Source organism: Octopus bimaculoides, chromosome 8 (genome assembly GCF_046866305.1).
Source record: "Octopus bimaculoides isolate indiv1 chromosome 8, ASM4686630v1, whole genome shotgun sequence".
Lineage (NCBI taxonomy): Eukaryota > Metazoa > Mollusca > Cephalopoda > Octopoda > Octopodidae > Octopus > Octopus bimaculoides.
In genome coordinates this window covers 41,907,222-41,929,721 of record NC_142935.1, presented here as the reverse complement: position 1 = coordinate 41,929,721, position 22,500 = coordinate 41,907,222, and the positions used below count along the sequence as shown (strand labels likewise).

The window sequence follows — 22,500 nt, the reverse complement described above, 5'->3', positions numbered from 1 at the left end:
CAATAAAAAGTACTCTTGTAGATTATTAGCATTCTGTATAATTGTGGTTTGTTTCTAATTTTATGTGTATCATTTAATAAAAGTTACTGAGTGTCGCAGATTAAATGCAAATGAATATTATTTTTTGTGTAAGAGCATTTCATTTATAGTAATGTTTGACTTAATCAGAATGTATGTCCAGGATTGGTTATAGATTATCGTTATTGAAGAAGAGAGACCTCAACATACTATTTACAGTAACACTTTGTCATATGAAACCAACCAAGAGAAACATTTCCCAAAAACTCGTTCTTAACGCAAGGATAGTGACAAAAGCATTATACGCAGGCTACTTGAAATGCAACATTTCACTATGACAATCTTACAAATTGTTTTATCACATATTGAAATTCCTCTTTTCTACTCTAGGTACAAGGCCCGAAATTTTCGGGGAACTAGCCAGTCGACTAGATCGACCCCAGTACGCAACAAGTACTTAATTCATCGACTACGAAAGGATGAAAAGATGACCTCAGCGGAAATTGAACTCAGAACGTTAAGACAGACGAGATATCGCTAAGCATTTCGCCTGGCATACTAAAGTTTCTTATTTCTTTATTCTTTATTGCCCACAAGTGGCTAAATATAGAGGGGACAAACAAGGACAGACAAAGGGATTAAGTCGATTATATCGATCCCAGTGCGTAACTGGTACTTAATATTTAATCTTTAAATTAAGTAAATTTATATACATTAGTTACAGTGAATGTATCTCCCTGCAAAAAATAACTGTTTTTACATACACTGCAACATTTTAGAAATGGCTCGAAAGATATTAACGTGTAGTAATGGTAGAGATTTCGTAGTAGAATTGCAAAGTGTGAAGAAGCAAACTAGATCAGGAGGCCATAACCACAAGAGGGATCTTCATTTCAATCAGGCGCTGAAGAGTTCAATCAGAAGGGATTCAACTCAATCCATAGGATGCTTTGCACATCAGAGAGGAGTTTCATCTATGAGAGATGATGACAGAAAACTTCAAAATGAGGTTCCAGGACAAAAGGTTAGAAGGTTGGAGAGGGTGAAGATCATCCTGAACATAGTGAAAAATAATCGTGGAGGGATCTTTTACACAGATGAGAAGAATTTCACCCAAGATACATACACAGACAGATGCAAAGTCGCATCTTTGCTTCACACCCTCACAAGAGACACCAATGCCATTTTAAGGCGCAACTTCCGGGTTTCTGGGAAACCAAGGTGAGTAACCTCTCATTTTCTTTCTCTAACAAGCATAGCTGCACTGAGAATGGGGTGTGTGAATGTGTGTGGCCTGGGATCAGCTTGGAAGCAAACTCACTTGCTCAATGATCACAGATCACTTTGGACATGGCTGTCATCAGTGAAACAAGAATCTCCGGAAAAAAACGCTCCGGAAAACACGCTCATCTATATTCAAGGACTACGAAGTATTCTCTTGTAGCCAATCGGGAGTGGGTGGCAGTGTAGCAGTGTTGCTGCAGAAATCCTTAGGTCTCTAAGTACGGTCTATCTTCCTAGACCCTCGTGGAAGGGTGGTGGTCCTGAACGTAACGGCAGCGAAGGTAGCGCCTTTAGACTAGTGGCGGTTTATAAACCAGCAGAGGCTGAAAGGCCAGATATCTTGAGGCGTCTAGAAACATTCTTGGAAACACCTCGCACTTTAGTAACAGTGGAGGACTGGCATAGTATTTTGGACGCACGGAGGGACTGTGTGAGTTTAGTGTATTGTAGAAGTGGGTTAAAAGCCTCGAGAACCTGCTCAAGACTTCCCAGCTTTCTAACAGGTACTGACTGGATTTTCATGATGTGCCAGTGTGGACATGGAGGAACCACAATGGGTCGTCCAGATCGTATTTAGATAGAGTATTTGTTAGGTCAGAGGATAGGGATAACATAGGTTGTCCACAATTTTAATTGGCCGGCTACACAGATCACAAATCTGTGATATGCTCAGTCGATTTAGATTAAACTCGTAGACAGGGATCCGGTTACTGGAAGTTAAATATGTCTCTACCGGCTCGCAAAAACTACAGGACCGTATTTGTGAACTAGTTAACCGGCAGTTCGCGGGGACTATAGTTAAAAAAGAGAGCGATTAGAGTAGAATCGATAGCGTTTAGCAAAAGAGAGAAATGGATTAGAGAGTGAACTAGTTAGCAAACTAGAAGAGGCTATTAGTAAAGGCATCGCGACCTACGTGTTAGCGGCGAGAATGACTCTTGACCATTTCTTTGAGACGAAACAAAAAAGGTGCGTTGTCAGAGCTAAGGCCCATACGCTAAAACACGAAAGAACTACAGCTGTCCGATGGGCCTGAACGGTAAAGACACCACGGGGAAACAAAACCACTATCAAGTCTTTGACAGATCAGGACGGACGCATGCTACTCGGTTCTGAGTAGATGTGTGCGGCTTTCTAGTAGCACTTTGGGCGGCTTTTCGGGGAAGGTGATTCGTCGATGTTAGCAAACTTTACTTTGTACCTAGACGGCCTAACACGACTCTCGGTGACGTATGTGAGATACTGTGAAGATCCGATTACAGCGTCTGAAATACAAGAGGCGATGAGAGATTGCACAAGACACAAATCGCCCGGTTTTGATTGCCTGCCCTACAAATTCTATGTTTTCATGCCAATTTATTTGACAGCCTCTTGGCAGATGTCTACAGTAACTGGCAGCAGAATGGAAGATTCCTAGTGCTGTTAGCCGAGATGTAGTAACACTGCTGAGAAAGGACGCCGACAATGGGGACGTGCTAGTGAGTTTTCGGCCTATAACCCTGTTAAATACAGAGTTTAAGATTTTGGCCAAGGATTTAGCGAAAAGTTTGGTGGTTGTTGGTAATCTGGTCGGGGTGGCACAAAAGTGCACAATCCCGAGCAGGTCTATCCACGACAACCTCCATTTTATGTGATACATCTTAGAGAGGTCTGGGACTAAAGCTGGTTTCAGTGAGGCCTTGATCAATTTAGATCAGTCGAAAGTTTTCGATAGGGTACTTGGAAGCTGACCTTAAAGCGGCAGGTTTCAGACCAGTTTTGGACCACTTAAACTGCTCGGGGTCTGGTTTGGTCCCGATCTCCAGGTGGATAAGAATTGTGAAGAGGTGGCAAACAGAGTGACCTCTTTTACCCAGAAATGGAAAGAGAGAAGGTTGTTCCTAAAAAATTGGGCAGAGGTGACGAATGTCTACATCGCCTTTGTCATTATTTATCTTGTGGCCGTTGTGCTTTGCTCCAGTTATTGGTTGATTATATTGGAGCGTATCCTGTTTATTTTCTTGTGGATCGGATGCATTTTATTGCTCAGGCGGTCGATCTGCTCCCAACTTCCTTTGGTTGGAGGTTTTGGTATGCCATGGATTTTAATGCACAGTCACCCACTCAGGTTGCACCACCTGCAGCGATTTCTAGGAGGTGAATGTGTATGGGTTCTGTTTGTGAGACACGCCTTTCTGCAGCTCATCACCTTGACAGGTTTGCAGTCCTGAGTAAATGATAGACCGACACTGGACGCTTGGCACTTAGAATATCGTCAGGCGCTCACTATCCTCTATAAATCGGGCAATAGGATAGTTGGATATACAGAGGGTTAGTAGAGGGGAAGTGCGACGCCGTCCTTGGGGACGACCCTAGGCAAACTGGCTGGTCTATTCAGGAGGACTTTCCGATCGCGGACTGTTATGGATAATTTCCAGATGTCTTTGACCGGGCAGTGCTACTGGCAGGGTGGGGGGGTACTACTGGTTCGAGATAACCTCTAGAATTATGGATGTGTTTTCCTACGGGCTTGTCCGAGGTGCTCACAGAGCGACGAAACCGTTCTGCATAAACTCGTTCAGTGCCCGGGCATTTCTGATTTGTGCAGTTATGTCGAACAGCTACTGTCACGTGTAGTAAAGATCTGTCTGTCGTCCGTATCCATAATGATGGTTGCCCCATCACCCTCATTTAATCAGCCTAGCTAGGCAGTATTCTTTTGTCTGGTGGCTGTGGCGAAGGAAGTTATTTGGTGGACGAGACTGAACGGAATGAGGACAGAAATTTTCCTCTTTGGTAAAGCCTTCATCGACTTTTTCAGGTTTTACTTGAAAAGGAAAGTGAGGGTCGAAAGGGAGGTGCCGTCCTTGAGTGGATTTATGAAAAGGTGGATGTAAGTTGCGAAAATGGATAGAGGGGATGGTACCACTCTCAGGGTAGACCCGTGAGTCGGAAGAAAGAAGTTGGCTTGGGCTCTCGTCCTGGGTATTCAGGGTGACCGTGGAAGGTGGAGTTCCTTGATTATCCCTAGAGGTCCTCCTGAACCAGGGTATATACCATCATGATCACTTTTTTCCTCTTTTTCTAGTGTTATATACTATGTGTACTTTCCATCTTCTAATGGGTACCGTGTATACATTTTATCTTATTCCATTATATGTAAACACCCACGCTTTATGTTTGTCTTTGTTTTGTCCCCCTCATCATTTGCCCTGGTGACAAATAACAGAAATCATTATTATCATTACTAGCTGGCGCCATGCCGTCAAAAATGACGGTTAATTGTAGTATTTTATAAATAAAAAGGTACAAAATAAGGTACATAATAATCACACATACAAACATTCACATAGTTTCCTTGCACATGCACACACATACACACGTATACTCACGCAGAGTAGAAACGCTGTTTGATTTTTCTTTCCAGCGTTGAATGTTCACCATCGCACTTCTATTGCACACACACACACACACACACACACACACACACACACACACACACACACACACACACACACACACGCACACAGAAACGTCAACATACCTCCCTTTTACATACTCACATATATACTCACACAGAGTTGAAACGATGTTTGTTCTTTCTTTCACCATAGTATTTCCACCATACCGCTACCACTTTGCCACCACTCCTACCTATCTTATTCATCTATCACTCCTTTCTTTCTCATTCATATGTTGTGATGGAGGAAAGCACAAGAGTACTATTATAGTAGATTGTATTATTATTATTGCTGTTGTTGTTATTATTATAACCTTATTATATAACATTACAATAATATCAACAAATTCATACCACCAGCATTGATGCATATATATATATATATATATATATATATATATATATATATATATATATATATATATATATATATATACATGGCCGTACGTATGTATGTGTACATGCATGCACTATGTATGTATACGTTTACAAACATCAAATGAAAAAGTGAATACATTTAATACTTACTAATTTAGTGCGTGCCAAACTAGGTTCTATTATGCTTTGCATTTCTATAAACAATGATGTAGACATGATGTTAAGCAAGGTTCTGCAAAAAAAAAAGAAAAAAGATTTTCATCGTTATGCTTTATAACACGACATCTACATTAAACGTCATCGGCATTCTTGCTGTCGAAACAATCATTTTAGGGGTTAATATTATTCACAGCTTAATCGGGCAAAATTTGACGGTTTGGATAAAAGGAATAGAAAATATAATATTCCATCCAAAAATAAACGGAAACTAAGTTGATCGATTTGGATATGGAGTAGGTGAGCAGAAGCAGGAATTTGATAGAGGTAGAGGGAGACTCTTATAAATTGTCCCCCCACCACCAAAGAGACCAAGGAAGATAAAATACTGAGGACAGTAGTGTATCGTACACAGGCTGTCGAGACCAGTAAAATTGAAATGGTAACGGAAGAAGAAATCGAGGAGTGCCTGGGTGAAATTGTAAATAAAGCCACGTACATTGCCAGAGGAAGAAAGTTCGGTACGGTAGAGGTGAGGTTTGCCACCAGAGAAGAGGCAACCAAGCATGCGACCACCATTTTAAAAACACAAAATATAGTACTACTACCAAGTTATAGAGGAAGAAGAAGTGTGGGAATACGAATTCCGAGAGTGCTACCAGAAATTCAACCGGAATGGTTGGTTGCAACAGTCCTGGCTGCAACCGAGGTGGATCTGGAATTGGGACCAGTAGCGGAAACAGAAGTGTGCAACTGGTGGGGATTTGGATTCGAAATGTGGTTTTTTTCCACATTCGTGGACATAGAAAGAATTCCCTACCAGATAGGAGTGGAGGACGAGAGAACATTAAATGTCGTAGTTGAGGGAAGAAAGCCAAAAATGTTACATATGTGAGGAGCGAGGCTATATGAAGACCAAATGCCCCCTATATGAGTTTACACAGCCGGAACGAGAGAAAACACAAACAGAGGGAGAAAACATTGTAGACCACACTGAAGAATCTAAAGAGAGACAGAAGTATAAAACAGAGGAAACAAAAGAAAAGAACAATAACGGTTCTTCTAACCCTAAAAAGCGGAAGAAACATAAGTCAAAGGAACGGTCAATAGAGAACAAAAAAGAGATAGGTAAGCCAGAAACTAATAATATACAAGAAAAGGAGGAGAGAACGGATAAAGATGTTAAATATAAGGCGGTTTTGATAAAATATGAGAAGAACGATCAGATTGACAGAAAGATCGCGAAATTGAAGGGAATAACAAGAGTGAAGATGCCGGAAACCTGTGCTGAGAAATGCATTTTGATACGCGAGGAAAACTACTGGAAGTACATAAAAGAATTTGATGAGAATGTAAAAACGAAACGGGTTTCGTTGGTGGAGACCATCACCCACTAGAAATGATTATTTACAGTTCATAAAGACGGAAGTAACAGTGGTTAATGGGAGAAAAATAACGCGAATATTTAAATTTTTGGAGTTGCAAAACTGTTAAAATATATGCATTGCATTTAAGTAAAAGTGAAAAACTGGATAAATGTAACCACCCGACTTCGGGGTCGAGTGGACATTGCGCCTCATTTTTTCATTCTTGCATTATTATCATTTTATTTTAATTTTTCTCCTACTATCTTCATTCGCTTTTTGTAATTTTTAGTTCCCCGATTTTATGTTTGTTGAGTTTTGTACTGACTTTATGTCTTGTGATGTCCGGAAAAACTCTCTGTGTAACCTTTTTGGGGTAATAAAGAAATCGGTATTTCGTCTCTGTGACTGGTACGAGCTTGTTTGTATGACTATATTGTGTATTTGTTTGTGCTGTGTTTGCAGCGGTTTTTGAGTTGTTGTGCCGTCTCTCGGTAGTACTGAGAGATGGCAGGTGGAAGACGAGTATATTCGGACCTGAGCGAGACTGAGTTGTTCTCTACGGAGGGGGAACTGGTTAAGGCAGCAAAGATGTTGGACGCATGTTTGAAAGAGAAAAGTTTTGCAGAGGCAACCGAGATGAGAAGGAAGAAAATAAACCGGGAAAATATGGAAAGAGACAGTAGAATGACTGCAAAGGTGGGGAACGACGTGAGGTTGTCCCTACTGGAGACAAGGATGGAGGAAATACAAAAGAAGATGGTAACTTATAAAGTTTACTCAGTTGAGAAAAAGAGAATCGACCACATGGAGGAGAGAGAGATAGACAAGGCGCTGAAGACAGTCTGGCCAGATATTACCTACCTGGCCAGAGGAAGAAAGTTCGGGACGATTGTCGTCCATTATAAAACAGCGGAAAGAGCGATAACCCACGCTGCCAAAGTGTTAAAAACGGAAAAGGTAGTCCTCTTGCCGTCTTACATGGGCAAGAGGATTGCCAAAATCAAGTGGAAGGGATTCCCCCTGAAATCGATGCGGCTTGGGTGATGGCGGCTATCTTTATTGAAAGAGAAAAGGGGGTGAAGGTGGTTCAAGCAGAAGTGATGGAAGGAGCAACATGGAAGGGACAAATCGTCAAAATTACCGTCCAAGCTGAGATGGAGGTCCTCGAAGTGCTACCCGAGAACCTGTGGATTGAGGATTTGAGCCTGAAAATGTGGGTGGCGGGCAGGATACCTCACTGTTATAAATGTGGCCTAAAAAGCCACATAAGAGCGAACTGCCCCCCACCACCCAAAATGATAGAAGAGCAACAGCCACCAGAGGAGAGGATACAAGAAGTAGAAGTAGAAAACGAAACTCCAGTATTAGAAGATAGGGAATGTGAAATAGCCGGGAAAAGAAAAAAAGAAAAAGAAAGAGAGTAAGTACTTGTGAACCCCAACATACTCAGTTCCCACACTCTCCGTTTTCACCACACCCTCCCCATGCAGACACCAAACCTTCCCATTCCCCTCCAACAACAAAGCACAAAAGAAATGCAAGCGCACATGTTGTATATATGGTTTCTCCTTCCACTCTTTGTTTTGCTTGCGTTCTGTATGCGGACACGGAGGATGACATTGTAAACCGGGGAATTCTGGGGGTGAAGATGGTGAGTCTATGATATGCCAATTGTTAGATAAGGCATAAATGGAAATAGTTAAAAAGAATGATAAAGGTATTGGATTGTGGAAGGTGATCGGGGATAATAGAGAGCAATTGCCAAAACAGACTTGTTATACCGAACTAAAGAGAGACTATGGTATTGAACTGCTGGATTTTAGATATATATGATTGAGCGGCAAAGGGGTTTCAATGTAAGCACTCGACTTCGGGGGGTCGAGTGGGCATTCTGCCTCATTATATCATATTTTTAATGATACATTCGTTTCTTTTAATTTTGCTTCCTTTTTATAATTTTAGTTCCCCGATATTGTGTTTGCACCGTCTATGTTGGCCCCTGGTGGGTAATAAAGAAATCGGTATTTCATCTGTCTTTACGTTCTGGGATCAAATTCCATCGAGGTCGACTTTGCCTTTCATCCTTTCAGGGTCGATGAATTAAGTACTAGTTGCGTACTGGGGTCGATCTAATCGACTGGCACCTTCCCCAAAACTTTCGGGCCTTGTGCCTAGAGTAGAAAAGAATATAATCCCAAATTGAATTTATTAGCATGGTTACTCGTATTTCAACAAATGCTTCAGTCTGAAGAACTACTACAGTTATTTTTTGTTTTTTGTTACTATAGACACGAGACCTGAAGTTTGGGAATTTTTGCAGGGAGGAACAAGTCCATTTAACCGATTTCCGTGTTCAGCTGTTACTTGTTTCGTCGACCCTTAAAGAATTAACGGCAAACTCGACTTCATCGGAATTTGAAAAGACTCGACTTCATCGGAATTTGTAAAGACTGACAAAACTCTGCTAAGCATTTGGCCCGGCGTGCTGATATTTCTTCCAGCTCGGCGCTTTAAGAAATACAATTTTGCTTTTACAACAAACAACGATTTAAGAAATCTTATGGCATTTTAATAGCAACTATATGAAGCTAACCATCATTTAATGGAAGAGAAAATTATAAAGAACAAAACAGCCATTGCTTTATTGCAAGGAAGTTTTGATAGCAAATGAATTAAGTGTTTATACTCACTGTAGTGATGTTTCGGAAAGAAGACGTGTAAGATTCTGAAATTGTTCTTCGCCAAGTATTACAATTGCACTATCATTCTCCACTTTCGTATCGCCTATGCTTAAAATACCATTTATGTAGCTTTCTAGGTCGAACTGCAATATATAAGTATCATAAATGCGACATTATCACCATGGAAATTGGAAATTGCCCCTCTCGAATGCTGGAAGGAGCACTTTAGACTTCTTCCACACCGAACTGTCACAATCGATCTCATCCTAACTATCTCCACAGATACAGCAACAACCAACAGTACTTAGAATCGACTCTATCAAACCCGACGAAGTCGGGCTGCCTTGAAGAAGTTCAAAAACTGCGAAGCCACTGGCATCTGCAGTATCACCGCGGAGACGTTGAATTTGGTCGGAGAAAACATGACCCAGTTGCTCACTCGCACAATCAACCATGTATGGGTGTGAGAATGGCTCACAAATAACTGGAACCGGAGCATCATCCTCGCCTTCTCGAAACGGAACAGCGGCAAACTCGTCTGCAGTAACAACAGGAGCATCACCCTTCACTCTAATCAATAGAAAACTCTGCATCAGGCTCCTTCTCAGCTGTGTCGATCTACCAAGTCGATCTGCCGGTAACCATATTCTTGCTCTTCGTTTCATTATTGAAAAATCTGTGGAGTTCAGCAAAGGTCACCACTCTACATCACCTTCATCGACTTCAAAGCAGTATCCACATGTTCGACCACGCTTCCCGCAGGAAAATTCCCATGCTCGTAGGCGCGCCTCTCATGATTATTGCTCTGTTCCAATTTTTTCAAATCTGTTCATACATTACTCTCTTCCGATACAACAGCTGCGGACTGGATGAATCCCGTGGCAAGCCCTACACCAGATGGCTGAACGTGATTGAAGAGAACTCCAGCAGTTCTACCTCATCTTGGAGGATGCAGATGGGCTAGCACGTGACCGCCGGCGTTGGAGAATACTGGTGGATCTGGTCACTTCTACGTACCATAACGCCTTTAAGGCTACTAACCTGGGATTATCCCATGTGTATGTATATGTATATATGTAGGCATGTATATATATATCGATGAGTTCTTGAAAATTAGTTATTTTCCCTAAAACTATGAGATGAAATTGGTAGTTATTACACACTGGAAAGTGACAAACACGCGTACCACATGTATTTTAGCATTACGTATATTAAGGTTTCAAAGAAAGCAAACCTTTAAGGTTGGGCCTATAATGCAGTATACTTTTTTTTACTATAGAACCATAACAATACAACAATTGACTACCATAATTCTTCACAGTTAATGTTTCCATGTAACTACTACGCATGTCAAATATACTTTCGATTGAATATTGTGTCGAGAACTTCAGAATTACCACTAACAGTTAGTGTCATTATGAGTACAACAGTTTAAGGAGGTGAGCTGGCAGAATCATTACTACGGCGGAAAACAATTCTTAGCGGTATCTCTACCTCCTTTACTTTCTGAGTTCAGATACCACAGAGTTCGACTTTGCCGTTTATCCTTTCGTGGTCGATAAATTAAGTAGCAGTTGAGCACTGGTATCAATATAAAAGACTAGCCCCTCTCCCAAATTTCAGGCCTTGTGTCTAAGATGGAAATGATTATAAATAGAACACTAGCCTTTTATACCAATTTATCTAATACTGTTATTTCTTTATAGAAGACCTAAGGCAGAATGTCATCTAGGATGCTACACAGTATATGTTCCGGCTCTTAAATTTCTGATTCAAATTATAGTGAGGCTATCTTTGTCATTCATATATTTGGGGCAAAAAAATATCCAACACTGGAATGGATTACGCATCTGTCTCTCTCATCCCCTTCCCCCTTTCTCTTTCTCTCTTGCATTCTCTCCTTGCTCCTTCTTTCTGCCTCAAATTCTGCTACGTCCAACTGTTTAGAAAGCTTTTTTCACATCGTCGTCCTTCATTACTTTCACATCAGTTGACAAAACAAAAATGAAAATCGAAATAGTTGTTTCCACTTGATGACAAGATGCCATATCTACCTAGTTATCTCTATGATTGACAGGTTATTTGCTACTTAGGTGTAGCTTTAAAAATAACAGGATATTTTTATATAACTATTTAGTTGATTTAATAGCAGGCGAAAATATTTTCATATTACAGAAAAGAATCTGTCTCATACAATTACTTAAAAGATAAAGAAATTGTTTCTATTTATCTCAACCGAGGCAAGAGTTAAATATTAATTGATTAAATTCTGGATTGATTGACTGAATGATCGATCCAAAGAAAAATGTTTGTGAAAAAATAATTGTTTATAATTTATACACATTTCCAGCTGTAATGAGATCAATGGATTAGTTGATTCTCTCGGTACCAATAATTAATGTTATTCTATTTTAATGAACCCGAAAGAATGAAAAGCGAAGGTAACCTCGAAAGAATTCGAACTCAAAACACAACGAGACAGAAGTAAATTACCGCAAGGTATTTTATTCGTTGAACCAAAGATTCTGGCACGCCGCTATTATTTTGTATAAATAAATATCTTAAAACTTACGTTAGGGAAATTTTTCAAAATTACCGAAAGATTTCGTGGTTTTGTCTCCGTAATTGCCTTGGCGTCTATTACTGAAGCTGATGAGTCGGCCAACTAATAAGCACATTTATGAAAAATATAATAGAACAAAAAACGAATCAATGAATGGACGTTTTGGGGAATAACATAGAATTTTTTTTAGTCAATATATTCTCGCACAAAAGAGTATTGTAATATGTTGACGCATTGGAACGTGCAGTCTACATATACATTTGAAAATGAAAAAACAAAATTGAGTCAAGTAAGTTTGGTAAAATACCCATGATGTCAATAAATGAAAACGAAAAGGTATTGTATCACCTTACATTGATTGTTTATTGATTCTATATTTTGAATAAGATTTACCTTTTCACATAAAAGTAACAAAGCGATCAGAGTTCGAAGAAGTGTGTTGTTATACTCTGTTGTGGTGTGACCTAATATTATGTTGTTTACCTCCTGTTTCAATCTCAGTCAACCATATATATGTTAAATGGAATTCTAGTAATGGCTATGTCACTGTTTATCTGCATGTCAAGGAATATATTAGTCAATATATCGCACTGTTTTGAAGCCAGTGAAGTGTGAGCAAAACGATATTTGATATTTATGTATAATAGAGCGAACGTAAAGACTCTTTGTTGAATTGTAAGGCTGCACAATTTTTGATAATGCATAGATTTGTTCGAATTAGTATGGAATATAACTGACATTTATTTTCATAAACTCTGGATATTTTGAAGACCTCTGGAGAAATTCAATAAAGAGTGAAAAATCACGTCACCAAATACAGGGAATTTTTTTATATAGGGCTCTGCAAATTCTATCTTCGGCTTTCTGTCTGGTGGAATAAACTTCCTCTAGGAATATGTGTAATATTGTGTAATAACCGATCACTTCGTTTCTCTTGACTACTCTTCTATATAAGCTTCCGTCTACGCTGGCACTCCAAAGCTATGCTGAAAAATACGAGAGCCCTCAAAGATAAAGGAAGAATAATTCCTTCTCAATCTGGAAATCTCTTTTCCAGCTCCGGTATGACTGTCAAGTTACTCTTATCCTAAAGCCAGCAAATGCAACCACTCTTCCCGGCTCATTAGCAATCTCCTAATTTTCAGTTCGTCTCCGCAGCATTCTTTGTAGCTTCACCAGTATAGTTCATTGCTTCTGTGTGTACGTGAGTCTTTAATTCCATCACTACGATTCTGTGTGTTACTTCACTTTCCAGTTTGCTGGATCCATCACATAGCCAACCTGCATGTTCGTTATTTTCTTTCCTAGCACTGACCTCTTCAATGAACCACTTACATTATATTTAAGATTAAAGCACTCTTTCTACTTACAATTACTGTTTACATCCACTTCTTTTCCTTCAGTCACGCTAACAGAATTATGTCTTCAAAAAATTTGCCTTCTGTTAAAGACCGATATCCCTATGCATTAGACATTCTATTCTACACAATTAAATTTATTACACATAGCCCAAAAAGGTAGTCGGTTGTCGACACTGACTATATGATCTCCTTTTACTATGGAATATGAGTCAGAGAATTCTATGTTAGAAAGTAATTTAGTTGCACGGAAACATTCATCGGATAAAACAAATAGTAACATGAAAAGACAAACCAATAGTAAAAATAACAGAAACGAAAATCTAAAAAATACATGAAACTGAATACTCTGAGAAATCATAAAAGCATTTTAAATTGTGATTCTGACTATCATATCAATGTATAGTTTTAGTACACCATTTTACTTGAACGTTGTTTTATTTATTTATATTTTTGCTTTTTGGTGATGAATGACCGACATTTTAGAAAAATGTGAACTTGCGACCAATATTACTTAATACCGGAAAGCATTTTGTTCATCATTAGGCATTCAACTACCCATCGTCTTTAAAAAAAAAAACCTTCCCGTTAAACGCACTCTATCATCTTAAGCGTGGGTAGAACAGAATTCAGTAATGCAGTCAAACAAAATTTATCTGATTACAGAAAAATAAAAGGAAAAGAAAATCATGGATAATCAAAGCTGGTACTTATTTGAATCACAGACCCGCTGGATCCGGCTATCATAGACTAAAAACACTATTACTGCTGCTGCTACTGCCGCTGCTACTGGTAGCTGCACATACAGAGCATTATAAAGAGAGATATAACGACAGCCATACAAAAACAGCTCTCTAATCTGAAATGGTGTGAAAACTTAATCAAAGTAGAATCACTGGAAGCATTTCGTGGAATCGAAAAGATCCAGAATTTCCTGAGATCAAGAGCAATTCTTTCTCCAGCCTGATAACTTTGGCCTACGGGCACATGCTGACATTAAGCTGGGCCATACATGCGACTCTTCTGTCATTCATTCTTTAGCAATTTACAATAGGATCCACCTTAGCCATCTTTCAGCAAGTTTATCATTATCATCTTGCCCTCTACGGAGTAATTAAGGAAGTTTGAGAGAGCTTGGATAAAGAGACAAGCGTCTGTTATTCTTAGTCCTGTCATTCTTATCCACGATAGTAATTCTTTCACCATAGCCATCAGGCAGAGAAATATAATTGGCTGCTCTTCCTAGCAAAAAGAAGGCAGTGATGCTAACTTCACTGATCTCATGCGTGACAGTACATATTCGTCAAATCAATATCGTTTGTTTAGTTAAAGAGTAAATACTGAATGTTTTCTTCCGTCTGAGTATATTTTGGACAGATCCGGTAGCCGACATTTCCTTACGCGTAAAATATTTCTCGAAACCGAAAATAATTACGGTATGAAGTCACAGCGCATACCAAACATCTCTGCTAAATGGGCTGTATGTTCAATGGAACACATCTTTCTAAAACAAAATTCGAAGAGAGCATGCGCTATTTTGGTCAAATGAATACTACGGATTGCAATTAGAAAAGCTATTCCTGAAAAGTTTATAAAGCATTTGTTTGTTCTGATCTGCTTCTCATCAAATATACTTTTTTAAATATTGTTCTGACTGAAATCGATCACCCCTGTTCTTAAACCCACACAATGTCCCCTCAACTTAATTGAGTCAACTGCTGAAAAACAGGCGACGCTGGTACTGGTTAAAGGCATATATAGTTGTTGAGCTGAAAGCACAGTTTTGTACTGGTTAATGAGTATTTCTGCCATCGCTCCCCATTTTAACATTATGACAACGGCCATCTCCACTTCCATTTTTCTAGCATCATTAAGGCAATATTATCAGAAAGCAGTACCACGTGCCACATCGATAGGGATGACCTCGACCTCTGCAACAGTAGCTCAAGAGGCAAAACGTAAAAGATTGTCTAATATTTGGCAACCGTCCAACTGTCACAATGCGTGGAAAAGTTTGAGTATCTGAAACCGAGATGCAAACAGTGTAAATTCACAGACACTTTAGGTTGCAACCGTCGACCTTATCGAAAACATGTGATTGGCTTGTGGTGATATTAAACCTTGCTTCAATATACAAATTAATATGAGAACCACCGACGTGACTAAGTCTCTTACATCTGCTGACTATTGCATATATGAGCGTGTAACAGGTCGATATCAGTTGAAAAGCAGCCAGCAGGGACTTATTTGTACACTATAGATTATCTCTTCCAGCCAGAGTCAAGGCAACGAAATATCAGAACAAGCGACCAGGGCATTGATAATTTGAGTGAGCAAAAAACAGTCATTGTCTTTATTAAATTGAACGCCCGATAACAGTTGCTGAGACCTGAACGTTGCAGATTTGGTTATTAAAACAATAGCCATCTATATATATCGGATCCCACCCCTCATATCTGACGAGATCGAAAACGTTTTCAATTTTCTGTTAATAAATGCTCTTAACTGCGAAACATCGGAATTTAAACAAGCGTTTGTCTGCTTCCTTACTTTGCTTCACATTTACAAGGTATCACATTTACATAGTATCACATTTCAACCACTTGTAACTACCCTATCCGAAATAGATTAAGTCAAATCACAGTGACATATGTATGTGTTGCGTTTATGTGCACGTGCGCATGTTGTGTTTATGTGCGTTTGTTTGTTGTGTGTATGAGTGCGTTTATGTGTATTGTTAATAAATGATGTAGTCATTGATTTTGTTATTGTTTCTTTTTCCCCCGTGCATACATAATGGATAAAAACAGTTTTACCTCTTTGTAAGTCTCCATAAAACTTGTGATCTCAGTTAGGTTATAACTATCAGTTTGGTTCGTTTGATTCGCAATACTCTCAATGTACTTAAGAACAGTTTCTGTGTCATAAGTCTGTACTAAACTCAACTGCAACAAAAAATGATAATCAATTTAATGAAAATAGACAAATAGAGTCATAGTGTTTAGGTAGATGTAAGTAAGGATTGCTGGTATACCTCGATTGATTTTATGCATTTTTACAAAATAGCAAGGGCATTGACTATATCTTTGGTTAGTAGTACATTTGTTATCTCACCGCTATGTACATAATGAGCCACCTGTACTAATCAATAAAGAATATAACATTTATATGATGTTCGATACAGTCCTTGTATACACAGGACTGCATTTTTTCTTCTCAAAGTCCATCATAATGGAAGAGACATATGGCATGAGCATCTTATTAGTGATAGTGTTTGTAAGGTTACACTAGCTAATGTTTTCTTCTTGTATATAAAGTAGCTGGGTCTGCTTCAAAAGTGAGTTAGCTGCTATTTATAGCTGGCAGGGTAGTCACACAGATTTTTTTTTTATATATGACTTTCTTCTTGCTTCAATCATCTTCTCAGCTGAGTCTGTCTCGTTGGCTCAAGCCTCTCCTGTTTGCTCAAATTTTCCTCATCACCAGACTCAAGAAAATATCAGTGATAGGTGAGTTGCAAAATATTTGCAGTGAGTATTATATCAAGAGACTCAATAGATATTTTGAAAAGCTAATTTAGTGAAACCGATTGAACTGAAGATATGTGGTTAAAAGCTATCGTATCTCAAAACGAAAGAGACTTGAAAGCAAAGAGAGAAGAAAGATGATTAGTCTATTTTCAGTAAATGTTGAAAATATTGGGCTTACTGAACTACGGGTAACTGATCTCAATGCGATATTGCACGACACCTCGTATTCAAATAACTTTGGCATCCCTTTTACCACCACTAATATGGTACACCGAATACGTAGGTATTCAAGACTGTATTCAGTTTACAGGTAATTGTCAGAAAAGGTTTGGTAACAATTTTCGTACACTAGTGTAGCAGATAATTGTCATAATTATGTAAAACCGCAAAAGTCAAATCAATGTCGCAACAAAATTTATATATACTGTTGTTCCACACCTAAAAGTTATAATAGGGGAAATACTTACGTAAAGCATATTTCCGTCGCCAGTATGAAAATTTCTATTGGGGTCCAATGTAAGAAATGAAACCGAAGCGAAATACTTTGCAAAATTAGTAATTAACTCTATTCTAGTAACGTTCTCGTCCATGTTACCAGTAACGATAGGTATTCCACCGAATTCTATGGCTCTCCACATGGCTTGTTCTACAGTTTTGTTCTCACTCATATCTGCCAGAATAATAGAAAAGTTTTACACTAAAACACTAAGAATCGAATTAAATTCTTACATTTGGTTTCTACAAACTATCAGTAACATATCAATCATCACAGTCGCTGTTAACAAGCAATAGAAAGTACTATGGAGACTTTCTCAATTCAATAAGAAAAATATGTATAACAACAACAACAACAACAACAATAATAATAATAATAGTAACGATAAATGCAGAATGTGCGGTGAGAAGGGTGAAACGGCATGGCACATCGTTAGCAAATGCCCGAATTTAGCACAATGCGAATACAAACAACGCCATGACGATGTGGCAAGAATGATCCATTGGGAGCTCTGTGGAAATCACGGCCTTCAAAGAGCAAAGATGTGATATGAGCAAACTCCAGAAGGGGTCAGCGAAAATGAGAACTGCAAAATTATGTGGGATGTAATGATCCAGTGTAATCAGCTGGCCAGACATAGGAAACCGGACATTGTGTTGGTGAATAAAAAGAAGGAACATGTATGATAATATACATTGCATGCCCCGATCACAACAGGATCAATGTGAACGAAGAAAAAATAAACAGCTATGACGATTTATACGTGAAATACGAAATTTATGGTCAATGAAGAGAGTTGACGTGATACCAATAGTAATTGGTACACTTGGAAGAATCAGTACTAAACTACCAGCATGGCTGAAAAAGTTCGGTGCAAGTGTGAAGGCAGAACATCTACAAAAATCAGCATTGCTTGGAACTGCAAACATTATTCGCAGGGTTCTTGAAATATGACCGGTAAATAAGTGTCACCTTTGTCTGCTGGCTGTAGACAGCTGACACCTTCCATCATAGCCAACAAAATAAGCTGTGTTTTCATATAATAATAATAATAATAATAATAATAATAATAATAATAATGATGATGATAATAATAATAACAATAAATGCTCTGACCTGTCAGCAGCTGAAGACACAGAAACACTAATACGACCCAGTAGGACTACTGAAAAAATAACTCTAAAAGACTGGAATATCTACAGTTTTCTGTGAGTATTTTGAATTTCCCCCAAAATAAGTTAAGAAACTTACATATCTACAGCTTTGGACATACAAATGAACACCGCAAAAAAATCTAGAAACTTTAATATCGCCAATTTTGTGAGAACATTTTGTCTTCCCTTCAACCCTGACTAACAGAATATGTAAACATACCTTTTATTGTAACAACACAATTAAATGTACGATAAAAAATTAAGGAAGTAAGTTCCTTCGAATATATACTTACTGCACAACTACAAAAACTGTAAGCCATAGCAAAACTTTTAAGAAGAAAAGAAAAATTCCAAAAGAAAAAGAAAAGGAAATTCAGAAATTCAAAAATCCAACGAGGTAAACATTTCTTCCTCCTACTATTCTCAAAGACAGGAATATCTACAATTTCCTGTGAATATAAGTTAGAAAACTTACATACTTACAACTTTCGAACACACAAACGATCAGCTTTAAAAAAAACCCAAAAAACCTTTAATATCTACGACTACTGTGTGAATACTTATCCTTCCTTTTCTCCCTGAGTATTCGAAAATGTAAACATCATCCTCTTTTTTATTCTAAGAAAACTTACCATTTCTCTCTGTGCGGTCATATAAAAGAATATATTTAGTTAATCTTAAAACTTTACTATCTACAACTTGTTTCCTTTTCTTTTTGACTATAAATAGAGGTAACTCGAATGTGGAGTCTAAAAACAGAAACAATTCCTATCATAGTAGGTGCCTTAAGTATAATAAAAAAAAAATTCAGACAAATACATAACAAAAACACCAGGACTTACAAATATATATAACGTACGGAAAATTGCACTACTGGGCACTGCACACATCCTACGCAAAACACTTTCAATACAGTAACCATAAGAGCATCACAGCAAACCAGAGCACATACCCAAGGTACACAGAGCTGCGCTCGGTAGTGAAGTGAAAGCACGTTATAAAAGTAAAACTACTGAACAATAATAATAATAATAATAATAATAATAATAATAATAATAATAATAATAATGATTATGATCATGATCATGATCATCATGGTCATTATGGCGTTGAAGACAATGCTGATATCCGTCTCTTTATTGGCCACAAGAGTCTACATAAAAATTACAAAAGACATTGATACAAAACACAAAACAGGGCTTTGGGACGAATAAAGAGATTTAAAACGCAAAAGATAGAACGATAAAATTGTAAAGAATGAAAATTCGTTATAAGTGTTGGGATGGAAGCTCTGCAGATTTCTTGAGGTAATCCATTAACCACAAAAACACTATCACGTTGAACACTAGGCTAAGTACACTCTTCCTATTTTCGTACCTTAGTCTACAGGCGCATGCACAGAGCACACGCATTCTCTCGAATCATGCTTGACATTCTCAGACGCTTTTCGACAAATTTGCTGGGAGGTAGCAATTTCCCTCACAACCAGCTCTTTTTTTCCAAGTGAAAAAGTAGAAAAGGAACTTGCACAAGTATTGCGTCTTTCTTCATCCCTTTCAATTATTCTGCCCAATAACTTCGTACGCTAAAACCACAAAGCCGATAAATGCTACGTGCACTTTCCAGCCAAAGGAAAGCAACTGGGCAATTTTCATAATGGGGACTTAACTGACATTTAGATCTGTCCTACAAGCATCGACTATGTTCAACATAATACCAAAAGTCACCAATTCTATGGCACTGGATAAATGCGTGCAGTATAGTTCGGTTACTCAGCGTGCTTCTTGGATAGGGCACGTCCGCGGTATTTCCATACATGTAAAATTTATCATGAACCGGCAATACCTTTTGGGATTTCTGGACATTATCCTTGTGCCCCAGTCCAAAGTTTTCCGGCGCGGAGATCTGGACGACAGCAGGTGCCGAGCAATTTAACTGGGTTGTGACTTCAAAGTTCAACGACGCAATTGGATGGTTTAAACCTGCCTCACCCTGTGCCGATCTGCAGACCCTGTGACTATCTTTTGGTTGACTTTTGGTTCTAACATCAATTCAAAATGCCCTTGGAGCAATGCCAATTATCTCTCTGTGTGTGATGTTTGAACACTATGGTAAAGGAAAGTAGCTCGAGTCCTGACTTACCAGCATTAGTTCAAGTTTCAGTCCATACAGAAGACAAGAGAAGAGACGATCTTCTGTGCGCGGTGGTGTCAGTACGTTGTTGCAACAACAAACAAAAAAAAAATGAAAAACACTTCCCCTATTTCGCTTTTTATCGATCCCAGAATGCAAAGTCGAACTGAAGGAAATTTGAGCTTTTACATAAAGAGCTGGCAGAAATATTCCATGTGCCATGGGTTCATTGTACAAGAGAGGTGAGCAGAAACATAGGGGCTGATGGAATAGTGACCTGAAGCCACAGACATTTGTGCTGCACAGGAAGACTTCTTTGGACAAATTACACCAAATGCATGATTGGCAATACTGCTGAAAATGACAAGTGCGATGATGAAAGTGAGACTATAATGAGTGCGTGAAGCTTATACAAAGAGAATACAAAAGGAAACATGATCGCATCACATGAAGGATACATTAGGTAGATGTGGATAATATACATTGGATAGAACAGGCACGTGGTATCGGTAAACTTCCAGAAGGATTGATGGAGAATGGCAATTTAAATATACTATGGGATATAATGATCCAATATGATCATGAAACTGAACATCAAAGCATGGTATAATGATTGGGAATTGTGAATAAAGAGGTAAAAGAAAAAACTTCTTTAATCATAAATACTGCGCGTCATGATGACGACAAAGTATCGGAAAAAGAGAAGAATCAGGTCAAATGTAATGATATGAAGGGGAAATAAAGACAGTGGTCATTGACGATAGCGAACGTTTTATCTGTTGTTGGAAACTTGAGTACTACAAGTATCAAGCGCACAAACTGGATTGAAAGCACTGGAGTAAATGAAAAATTATTGCATCTGCAGACAGCAAGATTGGTTGGAGCTTATCGATTTTTCTACAGCATTATCAAAAACTGTCTGCGAATTATTTCACCTTAACTTTCAAGTAACAGATTCCCTCAGCCACAGCTATCTCTATTGAAATTTTACCAAATTGAATTACTGAGTTATTTCCCCTGTCACCACTAGAAAGTATCTCCTGCATGCGATGATTTTTTTTCTTTTTTTCTTTTTTTTAATTTTTTCTCATTACTCATATCTTGAACTCATAATGCTAATCATGTTAGCACGCTGGTAAAAATAAGTGGAAAAGGTGAAGAAAATATTTGAGACTTTTACTCACGCCATTCTTTTAGATGCTTTAATAGGTGAATTATTTCAACACACACACACACACACGCTTATATCTTCAAAAGATAATGTATTTATGTGCTATACTAAACGTCGCTAACGATGCTTAACATAGAGAGTATCCACAGTCGTCACCATAACTGCTACACATCAAACTCACTCCTAATTTCATTTTTAATTAGAGTTCTCCCCCCTTGCCTCTGGACATATATTGACATTAACCCGAGTTCTATTGTTCTCATTATAAATGGAAGTCTACCTGAATAAAAATTAAGTTTATCTGACTACATTAAGAATGTTAACTCTCTCTCACACGCGCGTGGGCGCACGCACACACACACACACACACACACACACACACATATATATATATAAATAATATATGAGTATATGCATATATATGTACATGTATGTACATACCTTCATCTACATGTATATATAGATGCATATCTGGGTACGTGACGTTGCAAAAAATCATGGACAAAATGATAAACAAGGTACAGAAAACATACAGGCCACATAGAGAACATTTCCTTCGTCAGCTGCGACAATTATAACACTGGCGTTTATATCTATATATATATATATATATATATATATATATATATATATATATATATATATATATATATATATATATATATATATATATATATACATATATATATATATATATATATATATATATATATATATATATATATATATATATATATATATATATATATATATATATATATATATATATTAT

At 38.1% G+C, this 22,500-nt stretch overlaps 1 protein-coding gene across 4 annotated transcripts in view; it reads right to left on the bottom strand.

The window, feature by feature from the left end:
- The window catches only part of LOC106876206 (neprilysin), a 162,848-nt gene that overhangs the window by 70,013 nt on the left and 70,335 nt on the right, over positions 1-22,500 (bottom strand). For all 4 annotated transcript variants that reach the window (XM_052970054.2, XM_052970055.2, XM_052970053.2 and 1 more), the window contains exons 6-10: positions 17,242-17,444; positions 16,061-16,189; positions 11,896-11,988; positions 9,333-9,466; positions 5,270-5,351 (exon numbers count right to left, since the gene is read on the bottom strand). In XM_052970054.2, the coding sequence (XP_052826014.1) occupies positions 5,270-5,351; positions 9,333-9,466; positions 11,896-11,988; positions 16,061-16,189; positions 17,242-17,444 (641 nt within the window). The remainder of the gene's footprint in view (positions 1-5,269; positions 5,352-9,332; positions 9,467-11,895; positions 11,989-16,060; positions 16,190-17,241; positions 17,445-22,500) is intronic.